This window comes from Callorhinus ursinus, unplaced genomic scaffold (genome assembly GCF_003265705.2).
Source record: "Callorhinus ursinus isolate GAN/ISIS: 27379988/994484 unplaced genomic scaffold, GSC_fseal_2.0 scaffold20, whole genome shotgun sequence".
NCBI lineage: Eukaryota > Metazoa > Chordata > Mammalia > Carnivora > Otariidae > Callorhinus > Callorhinus ursinus.
The window spans coordinates 25,941,962-25,958,967 of NW_027397082.1; the positions used below are offsets into that span (position 1 = coordinate 25,941,962).

A 17,006-nucleotide genomic window follows, 5' to 3' on the forward strand; every position below is an offset into this window, starting at 1 on the left:
CGACGCTGGGCTCGATCCGAGGACCCTGGGATCATGACCTGAGCCGAAGGCAGACGCTTAACGACTGAGCCACCCAGGCGCCTGAAAAGTTAAAGAGAATTAAAAACTGCTTACTGTTCTGTATTTTCTTGGACGCTACTAAGTGGTTTCTGGATGTTTTCACACTTTTCCTCCAAGGCACAGAATCTCTCTGCCCAAAGATTGAGTAACTGGCAAAGTTCCTATAAGAAAGGTGTGGGAGAGGAAGAGTTGAAATTACGACACCTGAACTTTTCCTCTAATATCGACACGAAGTATTGTCCCATAGCTGGGAATTAAACAAATTCTTAACAAGAGAACTTTAATTCCACTTCTCACCCATAGAGGAAAGCAGTGTAACTGATATTAAAAGGATAATATTAAAGGAATTTTTTAAAAAGTAAACAATTAGCAAGTTTTGCTATCTTAACTACTATTTAGTAACAAATTACTTTCAGTGTACCTCAAAACTAAGCAAATACACCAAGATGTCACCTTATGCTAGGAGAACCACTTTGACAGGTATAGCGCACCAGTTGCTTCTTAACTGATAACACTACTAGAAAAGTAATGCTGATAATCAGATGGGTCAAGCAGTCCAAAAATAGTAGTAATTACTTAAGCTGAAACATTTTACAGAATCTAGATGGATAATATTAATAAAATATAATTTTACCTTTGCTCATACTCGGCATCTTTAAAAACAAGTTCTTATAAGACACACAACATGATAGGGATTTAAACTTATAAAATGAAGAAGCTACGCTAAAGGCCAAGAAAGAGCTGAACATGCATCCAGCATTCTTATTCACTGTTCAGTCCATTAGGTCGACCAACATCTCTAAAATACACATCAGCTGACAGTACGTATCCAAGACTGATTATGAATAAAGGCTGTCAGTATTTTTACTCGTCTCAAAGTAGAGGAAAATGCAGGTATTATCAGATTTATCTACATGTAGATAGGTGTTCCTAATTGTTTTGTTAGTGCTAATTTCAAGTTCTAGAACACCTGAGAAACAGAACTTCTGTAAAGCCAAAGAAGTCAAATCATGTTAAAATACTTTCTGGATCATAGGTGTTTTGCTTGTTTTTAAACAGCTGCCTATCAATTTAAACATTTCAAAACAGCTAGTATATAAAAAGTTGATCTACCTTAGAACATATACCTAAAAAGTTATAGACAGGTTGATGCAGAGGTATGAGAAACTGCTACAATTTCAAATTGCAAGAATATGTTCTAGAAACAGAGCAACTCAAAAGTGGATGCATTTCACCACTACTACTCTCAGAGGATCTAAATACTCTTGCATGCTTTCAAAGCCCTGGTTTCCTCATTAGAAAACTAGGATAGTAATAGAACCTGCATCTATATTGATGACAGGAATAAGCACATAGTAAGAGGCTCAGGAAATGTTAACTATCAGTTTTACTATTTTGATGTTAATCCTTTCTCCAAAAAGTTTCATGCTTATCAATTACGGAAACAAATACTCTTACTTCAAAGTTGCTCTAACTCTTGCCTAAAAATCTTGGATTTGTTGCCTTTCTTATTTTGGATGACATGGATATGAATTCCCCCTCCCTTACTTCCAAAGAAAAAGAAACCTCTATTACTCACTAAATCATGTCAATAGTTTTATTGACCAAAGAGTTCTGTCATGTAATAATTAGCCTCATTTAATAAAACTTTACACTCATTACTCAGGCCTTAGAAATACGAGGAGTTGTTTTCCATTTATCTGATCTTTACAGATTATGACTTCCCTGGTTTGGAGGTTTGGTTTCGGTCATGAACTGAGAAACAGCTTACATGGAGGAAGGTAAGTCATGAATTACATTTACAATCAATTAAAATTAAGAACTGTATTAATTGGGGCACCTGGGTGGCTTAGTCGGTTAAGCATCCGACTCTTGGTTTCAGCGCAGGTCATGATCTCAGGGTCATGAAATAGAGCCCTGCATGGAACCCAGTGTGGAGCCTGCTTAAGATTCTCTCTCACCCTCTGCCTCTGCCTCTGCCCTTCCCCCCACCACGGGCATCCATGCACTCTCTCTCTTTCAAAAAAAAAAAAAATTGTATTAATTTGCTATAATCTAAATGTCTGACATCGATGAGACAGAAATAGTATGAGACAGCATACAGTTTCTGAAAGAGAATAACTATCCATGTTACCCTAGGAAAAAAACAATTTATCAAGTTATACTGTAGATACGTATTCATTGTAAATACTATAACCATTTTCTTCTAATTACACTCCCAAAAGTTTCTCTAGCTTTATCTTTCGTCTTGGTATGATGAAAGGAAGGTCTTGTCTTTATTTTTTCTTAAGATTTTATTATTTATTTGAGGGACAGAGAGAGCTTGAGCAGGGAGAGGGGCAGAGGGGGAGGGAGAGGAAGACAGAGACTCTCAAGCAGACTGCCCTATGAGTGCAGAGCCTAACGTGGGGCTCAATTTCACAACCACGAGATCATGACTTGAGCCAAGATCAGGAGTTGGATGCTTAATTGACTGAGCCACCCAGGCGCCCCTCCCGTTTGTCTTATAGTGCTTTAGCACAGGGTTCTAAATGTAGCAAATCCTAAAATATTAACTGGTCAAGAAAAGTATTCTTAATTATTTTGTATTATTGTTGTAAGCAAGAGTGGCTATGGCATTTTCCGGTTTCTAAATTGTTCTACTAATGAGATTAGTATTAGCATTCAGATTACATAACAGGGATTATCAAGTTAAAGATAACAAAACTTCCTTTTTATGCTCCCCAAATCACCTAAATGAGATACCTGTGAATGGATTTTTTTTATTGTCTTCAGGTCTTCAGTTAAGTTTTCACATAGCTTCTGTGATTCAGCCAAGGAAGAAACTGTATTTTCTTGTAGTTCATGTAGCTTGTTACACAGTGTACCGAGAAAGCTATCCATTTCCTTTTTCTGATCTTCTACCTTTGAAGGAAAAAGTTAGTTTCTTTCTTTTAATTAAAAAAACATATTTTAGTTTCTTTGTTTGTTGAACACATACAAAATAGAACACATCCAAGCAAGAAAACTGTATGCAGAGAAAAGTCTTCCCTCTCCAGCCCCTGGAGCCCCAGTTCCACTCTCACCTCTGGGAGAAGACTACTATCATTTTTAAATACTTCCAGAGATATTTTATGCATATTTAGGCAGATGTGCATGTGCATATGCATGTATACCTGGATATGCGTATCTTCTTCACCCACTCAAGGTAGCATGCTACATGTATATGCTACTATGTAAACACACACTTATCCTGAAGATCATTCTCTCATTTTTCTTAGCCAGGTTTCTGTTGATCACATCAATGGCAGCGAGCATCCTATATCCTCTCTCCTCCAGATTCCCATTCACAACCCATGGCTTTGCATGTATACAGATATGGCCACAGATATATAAAATTTCTTTCTTAAAAAACAATATGATTTTGAGAAATTAAGAACATAACACTTGTTACCTTACTAGCCACTGTCAATGAAGTCTTGAAAAGATGCTTTAGTTGACTGTTGATTTTCAGTATAAACACCATCGTGGGGGATAAAACCGTTTCCAGTGAATTTAGAAGGTCAGTCTTAAGTACATCCTGGTTAAAAAAAATATTTTCACTTCCATAAACCTGGCTGGTTAAATGACAGTATCTTAAAATACTTTAACACATGCATAGTGAAATCCTAAGTTTCCATTCTCTAATCTTTATAGTCTATAGAGCCTATTTGTTTCTAGAGTTTATATTCATGTTACTTAATTCTACCTACAGTAATTAAGAAATGGTCATGTAGTGTTCGACAGATTCTTAACAGTCCAATGCAACAGAAGTCCAAAGAATTCAGAAGAGGGGAAAACAACAGTCATTTGATAAGATATCAGCATTGCAAATAAAGGGAATTAAAAAAAAAAACTGGATAAGTACATTTTAACAAAATAAATTTCAAATAAGTCAGAAAGGCTGAGACCAAATAGCCTTCAAAGGTAGGCTCTGAGCTGGAAGTATTAAACTCTGAAGACCTGGTGACTTATATCCTATTGTAGCTGAAGAACTTGTCAAGGTTCTTGTTCTTGTCGAGGTATATACAGAGTTGAGAATGTAGACTGGGAATTTTTTTTTTTTTTTTTGGATTGGTAATTTTTACAAAAAGGGAAAAACTGTGACCTTAAGTTCCCTTCACTTGGGTAGGGTGAGGAACTCTAACAGAAACAATTAGTGAGGAATGAAAGGAAAAGGCTAGTGGCATTCTTTGGGAAGAAAAAGCTATCATCATTTCAACTCATCCTGTGGGAGAAGCAATCATCTCTCTTGACTCCAGCAGTGTTTACAAGGTGGCAGAGAACTTGGCAGGAACACATCAATAAATACAGTCTTGCATTTAGTGCATGAATCAATTTCCTAAAAGTACCAACTGAGCCTCTATTAACTTTGTCAAATTTGGGTGACTGAAGAAATCTATCAAATAGGGTCATATAAGCACTGCATCTAGGCAGTGTCAACTAACATTTGTAGTTATTTACTTGGGAAATGTTCAACAAATATTGTTAGACTCAAAAGGGGAGGCAGAGAGCCTACGTAAAGAAGAAAAGAGATATGGCCAAGGACTTCCTGGGCAAATCATACAATTACAAATAAGAGTATTATTCAAATCAGCTATGAAGGAGGTAATACTAGCGTAATTGGATGGGTGGCTTCTATAGAACTATGAAAAGGAGCCTTACAGTTAAGAACGGCTTGATCACACAGATCTGACCCCATAAATTGTCATATGTGTTCCTAGAATTCTAGCAGTTTTTTTTTCTTGCACTTCTTGGTATTACCATAATTTTAAAATTAACCAACTTAGGGACTCCTGGGTGGCTCAGTTGGTTAAGCGACTGCCTTCGGCTCAGGTCATGATCCTGGAGTCCCGGGATCGAGTCCCACATCGGGCTCCCCGCTCAGCGAGGAGCCTGCTTCTCCCTCTAACCCTCTCCCCTCATGTACTCTCTCTCTCTTTCTTGCTCTCTCAAATTAAATCTTTAAAAAAAAAATTAACCAACTTATATCCCCTCTGGTTGGGTCAACTTTAACATCAGCATTACCATTCCAGAACCCTTGAGGAAAAGATGATTTACTAATTTCTGAGCCAACCACCAATTCGTGGGTCCCCTGAATTCACCTGGTGCTAAACCTGTCCTTTCTAATTATCAGGCTTCTTAACTCCTGCTCTTAATGTTACAAGATGCTAGTGAAAAAAGTGTCAAAGGTTGGTCATATGCATTTGGAAGTTAATCTTTCTGGGAGAACAAAACAGTGGAGAGATTTGCTTTTAAAAATATAAATCTGGGGGGTGCCTGGGTGGCTCAGTCAGTTAAGCTACTGCCTTCATCTCAGGTCATGATCCAGGGGATCCCGCATCCGGCTCCTTGCTCAGCTGGGAGCCTGTTTCTCCCTGTCTGCCGCTCCCCCTGCTTGCGTTCTCTCTGTCTCTCTCTCCAACAAATAAATAAAATCTTTAAAAAAGATAAAATAAAAATCATATTTTTAAAAAAAATTTAAAAAGAAATATATATATCTGGGGGGCACCTGGGTGGCTCACTCGGTTAGGCGTCTGCCTTTGGCTCAGGTCATGATCCCTGGGTCCTGGGATCAAGCCCTGCATCAGGCTTCCTGCTCAGCAGGGAGTCTGCGTCTCCCTCTCCCTCTGTCCCTCCTCCCCACTGTGCTCTCTCAAGTGCACACTCTTTCTCTCTCAAATAAATAAAAACATTAAAAATAAATTTTTTTTTTAAGATTTTATTTATTTATTTGAGAGAGAGCACATGAGAGAGGGGAGGGTCAGAGGGAGAAGCAGACTCCCTGCCAAGCAGGGAACCCGATGCGGGACTCGATCCTGGGACTCCAGGATCATGACCTGAGCTGAAGGCAGTTGCTTAACCAACTGAGCCACCCAGGTACCCAAAAATGAATCTTTTTCAAATAGATAAAAATCTTAAAGAATATATATTTATATATACATATATATAAATAAAATCTGGGGCACCTGGGTGGCTCAATCAATTAATCGATTCTGCCTTTGGCTCAGGTCACAATCCCAGGGTCCCGGGATTGAGTCCCACTTCGGGCTCTCCTCTCAGGAGGGAGTCTGCTTCTCCCTCTGCCCTTCACCCAGCTCATGCTCTCTCTCAAATAAATAAAATCTTTAAAATATATATATATATATCTATATATGTATAAAAATCTACTCTTAAAGTGATGTTTATAACCATGTTTTGTAAAGCTTAAAATGAAAGAGCAGTTAACATTGTTTTTGAAGACTTAGCAAAGTAACACTTGAAAAATACTTAAAGAGATTTACTAACAATCAATGTCTGAAGTACAGTTTTACTTTCTGCTGCTAATGATTGTTCTTTTAATATCATATTAGAAATCTGAGAAACACGTATAGACACATTTTCTGGAACAGCTGTGAGAGATCCAAGTGCTGTTGTAGTAATTGTGTCTAATGCAGAGACACTGGAAGACAGCAGGTTACCTATACCAAAAAGAAAAAAGATACAAACTTTGACATAAATATATTAATACAGTTAGAAGTACTTTAAAGAGGTTGAGAAAATTATATCCTTGTGGCAGTTTGTATTAACAAATAAGCTTAAAATAATTGGCTCATTACATCAGCTCGGAAACATTTCAAATATAAATTATTTATGTTCTAGAGTATTCTGCAAGCACATGTCATATTTGTTAGTTTATCAGACCCATCACTATAGTTCACAGTAAACCAAGAATCATTGTGATCTCCAGCTACAGGTAATCACAGTATTATAATAGGTAAAAGAGGTTATAAAATTAATAAACCAAACAAGAGTGGTTGGCTTAGAGCAACTAGACTCTAGGTGATTTTTACAAATTTTTACATTTCTGCATCTTACACGTTTTCTCTATTAAAGATAATACTTTCACATTAAAAAACTAATATTTAAGAGGGGCGCCTGGGTGGCTCAGATGGTTAAGTGTCTGCCTTCGGCTCAGGTCATGATCCCAGGGTCCTGGGATCAAGCCCATCGGGCTCCCTGCTCCACGGGAAGCCTGCTTCTCCCTCTTCTTCTGCCTCTCTCTCTCTCTCTGACTCTCATGAATAAATAAATAAAACATTAAAAAAAATAAAAAACTAATATTTAAGAGTTTTTTTCTCTGGGCACGTAGGTGGCTCAGATGGTTAAGCCTCTGCCTTCCTGGGATCGAGCTCTGCATCAGGCTTCCTGCTCAGCAGTGAGTCTATTTCCCCCTCTCCCTCTGCCCTGCCACCTGCTTGTGCTTGCTCACTCTCTTGCTCTCTCAAATAAATAAATAAAATCTTAAAAAAAAAAAAAAGTGTTTTTTTCCCTAAATGAAGATAACAAACAATGGGTGTGGTTAAACTTACTTTATAGAAAACAGGAAAAAAAAAAAAACAAACCCAGCTAAGATTTAATTCAAAGGCAGTAAAAGATAATCCCTAGTCTGACAGATAGTGTGTGCACTGGAGGGGACTAGTGACATGATCCCCTGAGTTTTTTAAGATAGTAAATGATCAGTTTTGAAATTAGTCTCACACTAATCACACAAAGACTAATTAGAAATGCTTGAACTTACCAAACAAAGTCTTGTGAGTCTCTAGCATGGCCTTTTGTTTTGAGCTGTTATCCTTAATTAATTCTTCCATGTTACTAAACAGACTATTCAGGTTTTTGCCAAAAATATCCTGAGCTTCTGCATTGTGCTGATCGACTGCCTTCTTACGATCCAGTTTGGAATGGAGACCAGATACATCTTTTGTAGTTTCTTCAACTGTGGTAAGCAACTATATATAATTTTTTAAAATAAATGTTGATAAGATAGATATGACAGAACAGTCTAATGAAAATATCTGTGCTACAGAAGGATTTCTCCTGATGAGAACTAGTAAGTTTTAGATATTGTATCAGAACACATTTTCAATTCATGCTAATTTATCCAGTTGCCCAGGAATTTCCCCTCATCTAGCAATCTAGGCAAGGAAAGGGATTTTGCCAACCTAATATAGTAATTACACTTCCTCATAAATTTTTCTATTATGTGTTACTATTTCCTCTAACATGCACCTAATAAACAATTCTTTCACCATCTCCCACCATTAGAAGGTGCTAAATTCTTTATGACTGATTAGTTCCAATCATGACCAAAGGGGAAAGTATTGCATCATTGTTCTCAATGTCCCCAAGGTACAATAAAATTATTTTCTATTTACAAAACTTCAGGAATGGTTTTTTCCTTAAGTCGGAAATTCTAGTGAGGAAAATTCCTATGAAATAGTAAAATAATGTTCTTTAAATTGACAGAAATATCATTTGGGGTGGATAAATAGAATTTCACAGTTAATGCTTAAGCAAAGAAAGTTACTTCTACCCATTCTCTAATTTCTTTAATGCAAATACAAATCAAAACAAAAGACAAACCCTGCTAGCAGCATCATGAAGTTTCTCCTCAGTACTTTCCAAAGCTGATGTAATATACTCTTCTTCAGCAAGCTGTAATTTAGTTTCTTGTAAATGTTTTTGAGTGGTTTCAAGTTCCTGTGTCTTATTTTGCAGGTCAGACTTACACTGGTCAAGTTCATTTTTATTGTCCATAAATAACTCTGTAACCTAAATATAACATTTAAACATTTCTTAAGATTTAAGCCTCTGCCTTCCTGGGATCAAGCTCTGCATCAGGCTTCCTGCTCAACAGTGAGTCTATTTCTCCCTCTCCCTCTGCCCCACCACCTGCTTGTGCTTGCTCCCTCTCTTGCTCTCTCAAATAAATAAATAAAATCTTAAAAAAAAAAGTGTTTTTTTCCTAAATGAAGATAACAAACAATGGGTGTGGTTAAACTTACTTTATAGAAAACAGGAAATAAAAAAACCAAACTTATGGCTAGTCCATGATATAATAGAAGAATCAAACAAATTATTTCCATGCAAAAGCTGTGAGAAGTTGTTAACAAGTCACCAGGTAGGTTAGCGCATTTTATATGGTATCTGGTCTCTTCCTGTAAATTCATTAAAAATTTTGAGATTAAATACTAGGTTAGTGTAGTGGTGTTAGCTCTTCAGGTCCCTTTCAACACTGACAATGTGAGGGTGGCATAGAAAGGTCACGTCTCTCCACCTTAGTTATTCAACATCTGGTTTCTCCTAAGATCTGCATTCCCTCATCTGATACACACGGTAATGAAAATGTCTCAGCATTATTTAGCTTTAACAATAAAACTGCACAATGCAGTTAATTTCTTATAATGCTGCCTTAATGTGTCAAAATAGACAGTTTCTTCATCGTTGATTACAGTAAAATTATGATACAACTTAATTTTAGTATGAGTCAGCAAGGAAAAAAAATCTTAAAAAATATCGGGCGGGGGGCGCCCGGCTGGCTCAGTCGGTAGGACATGTGACTCGATCTCAGGGTTGTGAGTTCAAGCCCCATGTTGGGCATGAAGCCTATTTTAAAAAAAAAACAGTGGCTTGTCTGAACTGAGATATATAGATGAAGCACACATGGGATTTCAAAGACTTAGAACAAATTAAAAGAATGTTATAAAAGGCGGGGGGTGGTGCCTGGCTGGCTCAGTCAGTAGAGCATGAGACTCCTGATCTCAGGGTTTCGGGGATGTTAAGTTCAAGCCCCACATTGGGTGTAGATATTACTTAAAAATAAAAAATCTTTAGGGGTGCCTGGCTGGCTCAATCAGTGGAGCATGCAACTCTTAATCTCAGGGCTATAAATTTAAGCCCCATGTTGGGTGTAGAGATTACTTAGAAAAAATAAAATCTTTAAAAAATAAAAATAAATTAAAAATCTTAAAAAAATATCAGGTCCCTCAAGTTCTGAAATTTTTTTAATATTCGCTTTTCATGTAACATACAATACTGTTTTGTTTTGGGTTTTTTTTCATTCAATACGGTTTTAAATGCTTACCCTATTTAGCTCCTCCTCAATGGCACCAATTTTTTCAATCAATTCTACAATCTGTTCTTCTTGAACAGTTAGTTTTCCACTCATGGCTCTAAAATAAAGTTTAATATGAGTTTAACAGTTAGAATTTTTTCCTAATTCCTTTAAAACTTATTCTAACAAAACTGTAGGAGTTACACATCACCTCTACCATTTATCACTATGATAATGATGCCTAAATGTCAATAAGTAATGAATACAAATTATACAAAAAAAATGTATTCCTTGTTCTTGTTTTATAAATGGACTATTCTTCTTGTGACCTCCATTTTGAAACTGAGAATCCCTACCTATGAGGGGAAAAAAGCACATGTACATATAAAATTTGAGAAGCTACCAAGCTGACAAAGGACTATAACTCACATAAAGTAGAGATGGGGAAGGATACAACCTAAGTATCTGCAATCAGGAATATGGAGTATAAATAGGACCCACAGAATCCAGGAAAGGCTTGGGACTTAAAGGCATCAGGTGTCAGAGGAGGAAGGGGTGAGATAAAGGGCAAAAATGGGAGAAATGAGTTAAAGTATATATACAAAGCAATTATACCTCCTACTCCCTGCACACATACCCCAATATACACCCCAACACACACCACCATTGATGTTTTACTGAAGTTATGCAAGAGATAATGAATGGGGAAAACAAGTGAAAAATACATGGGACCTCTCTGTATTTTTCTTGCAACTTCATGTGAATCTATAATTATTTAAAATTAAAGCCATATAAAAATTTTTAACTGATAACTACCTGTTAATATCAAAAGAAAAAGAAGCATTTATAGGAAGCACTAGATATAGATTTTAGTTACTGTCACATAAGTAAATTTTACTTCAAACACCTTGCTATCAGGAAATGATTATTCTTGGAAATTAATTTCCACAGCACCAAGGTCTTACCTAAAGTTTTCTTCAGAAATGTACACCCCATTTTTCTCACGGGCTGCAGCAAGATCTCGTTTCAGACGCTCTATCTCTTCTGTATATTCCTACACAAGAACAACATTGTAGGTGTCAATTTAGCATTTAACTTTTTTTTCATTCATTTTGGAGAGGATATTTAACAAATAAAACATGTACTTAGCCCTTTTATGTTTTTTAAAGCATGAAAAATAAAAGTCATAATCATACTTTTCATTCAATATTAATCTGTTTAGAATAGAGTCTTTCAATAGCTTAAATAAATTCTTTTAAAAAAAAGGGCCATATAAAGGAGATAAACTACAGACTAGGAGAAAATGACTGCAAACCACATTTGTGACAAAGGTCTCGTATCTGAAACATATTAAGAACTTTCAAACCACAATAATTTTTAAAAATCCAATTAGCAGGGAGCCTGGCTGGCTCAGTGGAGCATGCGATTCATGATCTCCAGGTTGTAGGTCCAAAGCCCCACGCTGGGTGTAGAGATTACTTAAAAATAAGGGGCGCCTGGGTGGCTCAGTTGGTTAAGCGGCTGCCTTCGGCTCAGGTCATGATCCTGGAGTCCAGGGATCGAGTCCCACATCGGGCTCCCTGCTCAGCAAGGAGCCTGCTTCTCCCTCTAACCCTCCCACCTTTCATGTACTTTCTCTCTCTCTCATTCTCACTCTCTCAAAATAAAAATAAATAAATCTAAAAAAAAATAAAAAATAAAAAAAATAAATTCTTTTTTTTTTTTTTTTTTAAGAGCTGGGGGGCAGAGGGAGAGGGAGACAGAGATCTTAAGCAGGCTCCACACCCATCTTGGAGCCTGACTCGGAGCTTGATCTCATGACCCTGCGACTGAGGTCACAACCTGAGCCGAAATCAAGTCAGACGCCCAACCAACTGAGCCACCCAGGCAGCTTCCCCCAATTTTTTTCAAAGATTTATTTATTTGAGAGAGAGAGACAGAGAGAGAGTGCAGAGGGAGAGGGAGACAAGCAGACCTACGTGAGGCTTAATCCCAGGACCCTGAGATCATGACCTGAGCCAAAATCGAGAGTCAGATGCTTAACCACCTGAGCGACCCAGGCACCCCGAAAATTTTTTTAATAAAAACATTAAAAACCCAATTAGAAAATGGGCCTAAAGACATGAAAAGACATTTCACCAAAGAGGATATGCAAATAGCAAATAAGCACATGAAGAGATGCTCAAACCATTAGCCATTAGAGAAATGCAAGTTAAAACCACAGTGAGATATTTAGCACCTATTATACTCATCATAATACCTAAAATAAAAAATAGTTACAAGACCAAATGCTGGTGAATATGTGGAGTAACTAGATCACTCCTATATTGCTAGTGGGAATATAAAATGGTACAGCCACTCTGGGAAACAGCTTGGCAGTTCTCTAAAAAAACTAAATATTCAGTTACCATACCCAACAACTTACACGCTTGGGCAATTATTCCAGAAAAGTGAAAATTTATGTTTACACAGATACCTATAACCAAAAGGTTCACAGCAGTTCTACTTGTAATTGTGAAAAACTGAAATCAGCCCATATGTCATTCAACAGGTAAATGGTTACACAAACTATATATATAATATATACATACCATGGAATACTACTTAGCACTCAAAAGGAAAGATCTATCAATGTGCGCAACTCAGGTGAACCTCCAGAAAATTCTGCTGAGTAGTAGTGAAAAATGCAATCTCGAAAGTTTACATACTATATGATTCCATTCAATAACATTTTTGAAATGGCAAGAGCTTAGATATAGAGCACAGGTTAACAGGTATCCAAGACGAGGGAGGGGAAGTGAGAGTGGGAAGGAAGTGATTATAAAAAGGCAATATGAGGGACCCCTGTGAGGATGGAACTGCTCAGTATCTTAACTGTGGTGGTTGATGCACAAACCTACACATGACAAAATTGTATAGAACTAAATACACACACACATAAATGAGTACAAGGAGAACTGAGGAATAAGATGAATGGACTGTTATTAATGTCAATATCCCTGTGGTGATACTTGACTGTAGTTTAACAAAATATGCTAAGGATCTTTCTGTATTATTTCTCTCAATTATCTCAATGAAAACTTCAATTAAAAAAAAAAATAAACCACCAAGAAAAGGAAGACAAGCCAGACTGGGAGGAAGTATTTACAAATCATCTCATAAAGGCTTGTAGCTGAAAGATATGAACAACTCTTTATAACTTAATAATAAGGGACACCTGGGTGGCTCAGCCAGTTAACCGTCTGCGTTTGGCTCAGGTCATGATCCCAGGGTCCTGGGATTGAGCCCCACATGAGGGAATCCCTGCTCAGCGGGAAGCCTGCTTCTCCCTTTTCCTCTCCCCGCACAGCTCGTGCTCTCTTTCTCACTCTCTATCTCAAATAAATAAATAAAATCTTTTAAAAAAAAAGAATAACACCAACTAAAAACTGGGCAAAGAATTTGGATAGACTTTTCACAAGATACACAAATGGATAACAAGCATGTGAAAAGATGCTCATTATCATTATTCATTAGGGGAATGCTAATTAAAACCACACGGAGGGTACAATTATACACTTATTAGAATGGCTAACATTAAAAAGAGACTATAACAAGTGTTGGAGAGGATGTGGAAAAACTGCAACCTTCACACATTCACTGCTGATGAAAATTTAAAGTGGTACAGCCACTTTGGAAAGCAGTTTCTTAAAGAGTTAAACATAAAGTTATTGAGCAACACAGAAATTAAACTGCTAGGTATCTACCTAAGAAGACTGTAAATACATCAACACAAAGACTTATATGCTAATGTTCATAGCATTACTGGAAATAATCCAAATGTCCATTGGCTGGTGAATGGATAAACACAATGTGTTATTATCCATTTAATGGAATACCATTTGGCAATAGAAAAAGTCTATTGATACATTGTACAACATAGATGAAGCCCTAATGTTATGCTAAATGAAAGATGCAAAAGATCAAATATTGCATATTCCATTTAAGAAATGTCTGGAAAGGGCAAATCTACAGACAAAAAGTACATCAGTGGCTGGCTGACTGTCTGCAAAGGGGAAAAGAGGAACCATATAGTGATAGAAATTTCCTAAGTAGATTATAGTGATGTTGCACAGCTCTATAAATGTACTAAAAATCATTGCATTGTAGGCTTACGATGGAGGAGTGTTATGGAAATTATACCCTAATACCACATTAATGTATGGTGATTATACACTAAAGCTACAAATAAATAAATTTTGTAAATGTAAATAATTGCAAATTTTGCTGACTTGATAGAGCTGGTAAAGTCACCATATTAGCATTAGAAAAAACATTTTAAGGGAGCCTGGGTGGCTCAGTTGGTTAAGCGGCTGCCTTCGGCTCAGGTCATGACCCTGGAGTCCTGGGATCGAGTCCCACATCGGGCTCCCTGCTCAGCAGGGAGTCTGCTTCTCCCTCTGACCCTCTTCCCTCTCGTGCTCTCATTCTTTCTCAAATAAATAAAATCTTTAAAAAAAACATTTTAATATATTAGGTAATTAATTAAAATCATTAGATGAAAAGCCTTACCACAGGCAAATGAACAAATCTTTTAACAATTACCAAATTCACAATTACCTTAATAAGAGCTCTTTTGGTGAGTTTCTGGTTAACTTCAGGCTTATTTAGTATGTTCTTTGCTCTATGAGCATATTCCAATGTACTCAGAGTTTCCTGTGAAGAAAATGGCAATTACAAAAAGATATTATAAGAATAACATAGTTCTGTTATATAAAATGTACTATAAAATAACTTACAAGAAAAAAATAACTTACAAGAAATAATTTATGGTTATATCTAACCTAAAAATCTATCATCCACTAGGACCACTATACCCTAAGAATTTTTTACTTCAGTCTTCACACTCAGTGAACCCCATCAGCTGATGAATAAACAAAACATCCTATATCCATACAATGCAAAATTACCTACAAAAAGGAATGAAGCATGGATACATGCTAACCACATGGATGAACACTGAAAACATGCTAGGTGTAAGAAGCCAGGCACAAAAGAACACTTATTGCATAATTCCATTTACACGAACTGTCCAGACTAGGCAAATCTATAGATTAAAAAGGTAGGGTGGGGCACCTGGGTGGCTCAGCTGGTTAAGCATCTGCCCTAGGCTCAGGTCATGATCTCAGGGTCCTGGGATCTAGCCTCACATTGGGCTCTCTGCCCAGTGGGGAGTCTGCTGCTCCCTCTCCCTTTGTACCCTCCCTTCTCCCCCTCCCACCCCCTGGCTTGTGCATGCATTTTCTCTCAAAGAAATAAAATCTTAAAAATAAAGAAAAAAGAAAAATATTTTAAAGTAGGTTAGTAGTGACCTATGGCTGGGAGTGGGGGCAAATGGAGAGTGATTCCTAATGGGTAACAAGGTTTCTTTCTGGGGTAATGAAAATGCTCTAAACAGACTTTAGTGATGGTTGCACAGCTCAGCAAATAATTAAAATCATCGAATTACATATTTTTAATGGGTGAATTTAATGGTATATGAATTATATCTCAGTAAAGATGTTTTTTAAAATGAAAGGAGAGTTAGAGCCCTTATAAAACCTTTTGTAACTCCATTTAAAGGAAACAATCATAAGAGATTTCACCATCTTTTTTGCTTCTCTTGGTTTTACCACCTGTTCTCACACATCCAACCCCATCTTCAGTGCCCTCTAAGAGCTTCTACAACACTAGCATTCACTTAACCCACTTTTAAGTCCTCACTTAAATCTCCGTAACCCGCCCCCCATCAGGCTCCCTGTTCAGCAGGGAGTCTGCTTCTCGCTCTCCCTCTCCCCCTCCACCCCACTCGTTCTCTCAAATAAATAAAATCTTAAAAAAAAAAAAAAATCTCCATACCCCATGTAACCATGCACTGCTAACGACCACAGCAATTTCTTTTGAAGACTGTGTGGGAAAAGCCATTAAGTAATTGGCTTTTTAAGATTAAAAACTCTGCCAGGAAGGAGAAAGACAATTTTTTCAGTGGTGTCCTCCTCTATGTCCATGTGCAATATCCAGATTCTTTTACTCTTGCTTAGAATGAATGAAGCCAATTAATGAACTTTTTAAATATGTGATAAAAAAATAAAAATAAAAAAGTAAAATAAAATATGTGATAGCTAAATAATAATTACACCTACTACACTTGCAGATACCTATTAAAGGGCTCACCTCAAGATTGAGAGATGCAGGAGAAATTGTTGCAATTATAGATGTTCTTGTACGTCCCCCAAGAGAATCCTGGAGGATTCTAGTTAGTTTAGATTCTCGATAAGGAACATGAGGTGTTCTTTCTACAAGAGCAGTAATAACCCTTCCCAAAGTCAAAAGGGATTGATTGATATTTCCAGCTTCCCGGGCTCTCTTGTCAACTGCTCCAGAACGGCCAATGTTCTCACTTCCCGCAAGATCAACCTTGAATTTCGAAAATAAAAGTAGGTTGTCAGTTCCACTGGATTTGGACACAAAGACTTTCATTCTCAAATATAATATATTAAATAGCTAGCAAAATAACTTTTTTAAAATTAACAATCCACTACAAAGCTAATTACCTAGTGACTTCAAAAATATTGTCTAGAATTACAGAATTTCAAGCTGCTCTGAGGTGGTCAAGAATGAAACAGTTGAGGGGGCCTGAGTGGCTCAGTCCATTAAGCATCCAACTCTTAATTTTGGCTCAGGTCATGATCTCAGGGTCATGAGATCAAGCCCCGTGTTGGGCTCCTCGCTCAGCCAGGATTCTGCTTGAGATTCTCTCTCCCTCTCTGCCCCTCTCTCCCCTCTAAAATAAATAAATCTTAAAAATATATAAAAGATTCTCTCTTTCCCTCTCCCTCTGCCCCCGCAACCTCTCTCTCCCTCTCAAAAAAAAAAAAAAAAAAAGAATGAAACAGTTGAAAAGAACTACCATATGATCCAGCAATCCCACTTCTAGGTATATTATCCAAGGGAAATGAAATCAGTATCTCAAAGAGATATCTGCACTCCCATGTTCAATGCATTATTTACAATAGCAAAGATATGGAAACTGTGT

The 17,006-nt window shown here is 37.1% G+C and overlaps 1 protein-coding gene across 1 annotated transcript in view; it reads right to left on the reverse strand.

Moving 5' to 3' along the window:
* Positions 1-17,006, reverse strand: part of KIF11 (kinesin family member 11) — a 43,983-nt gene that overhangs the window by 14,830 nt on the left and 12,147 nt on the right. Inside the window, exons 8-17 of the mRNA XM_025881141.2 lie at positions 16,145-16,387; positions 14,552-14,647; positions 10,918-11,006; positions 9,983-10,070; positions 8,482-8,670; positions 7,640-7,847; positions 6,367-6,539; positions 3,494-3,619; positions 2,806-2,964; positions 115-221 (exon numbers count right to left, since the gene is read on the reverse strand). Coding sequence (XP_025736926.1) covers positions 115-221; positions 2,806-2,964; positions 3,494-3,619; positions 6,367-6,539; positions 7,640-7,847; positions 8,482-8,670; positions 9,983-10,070; positions 10,918-11,006; positions 14,552-14,647; positions 16,145-16,387 — 1,478 coding nt within the window. The remainder of the gene's footprint in view (positions 1-114; positions 222-2,805; positions 2,965-3,493; positions 3,620-6,366; positions 6,540-7,639; positions 7,848-8,481; positions 8,671-9,982; positions 10,071-10,917; positions 11,007-14,551; positions 14,648-16,144; positions 16,388-17,006) is intronic.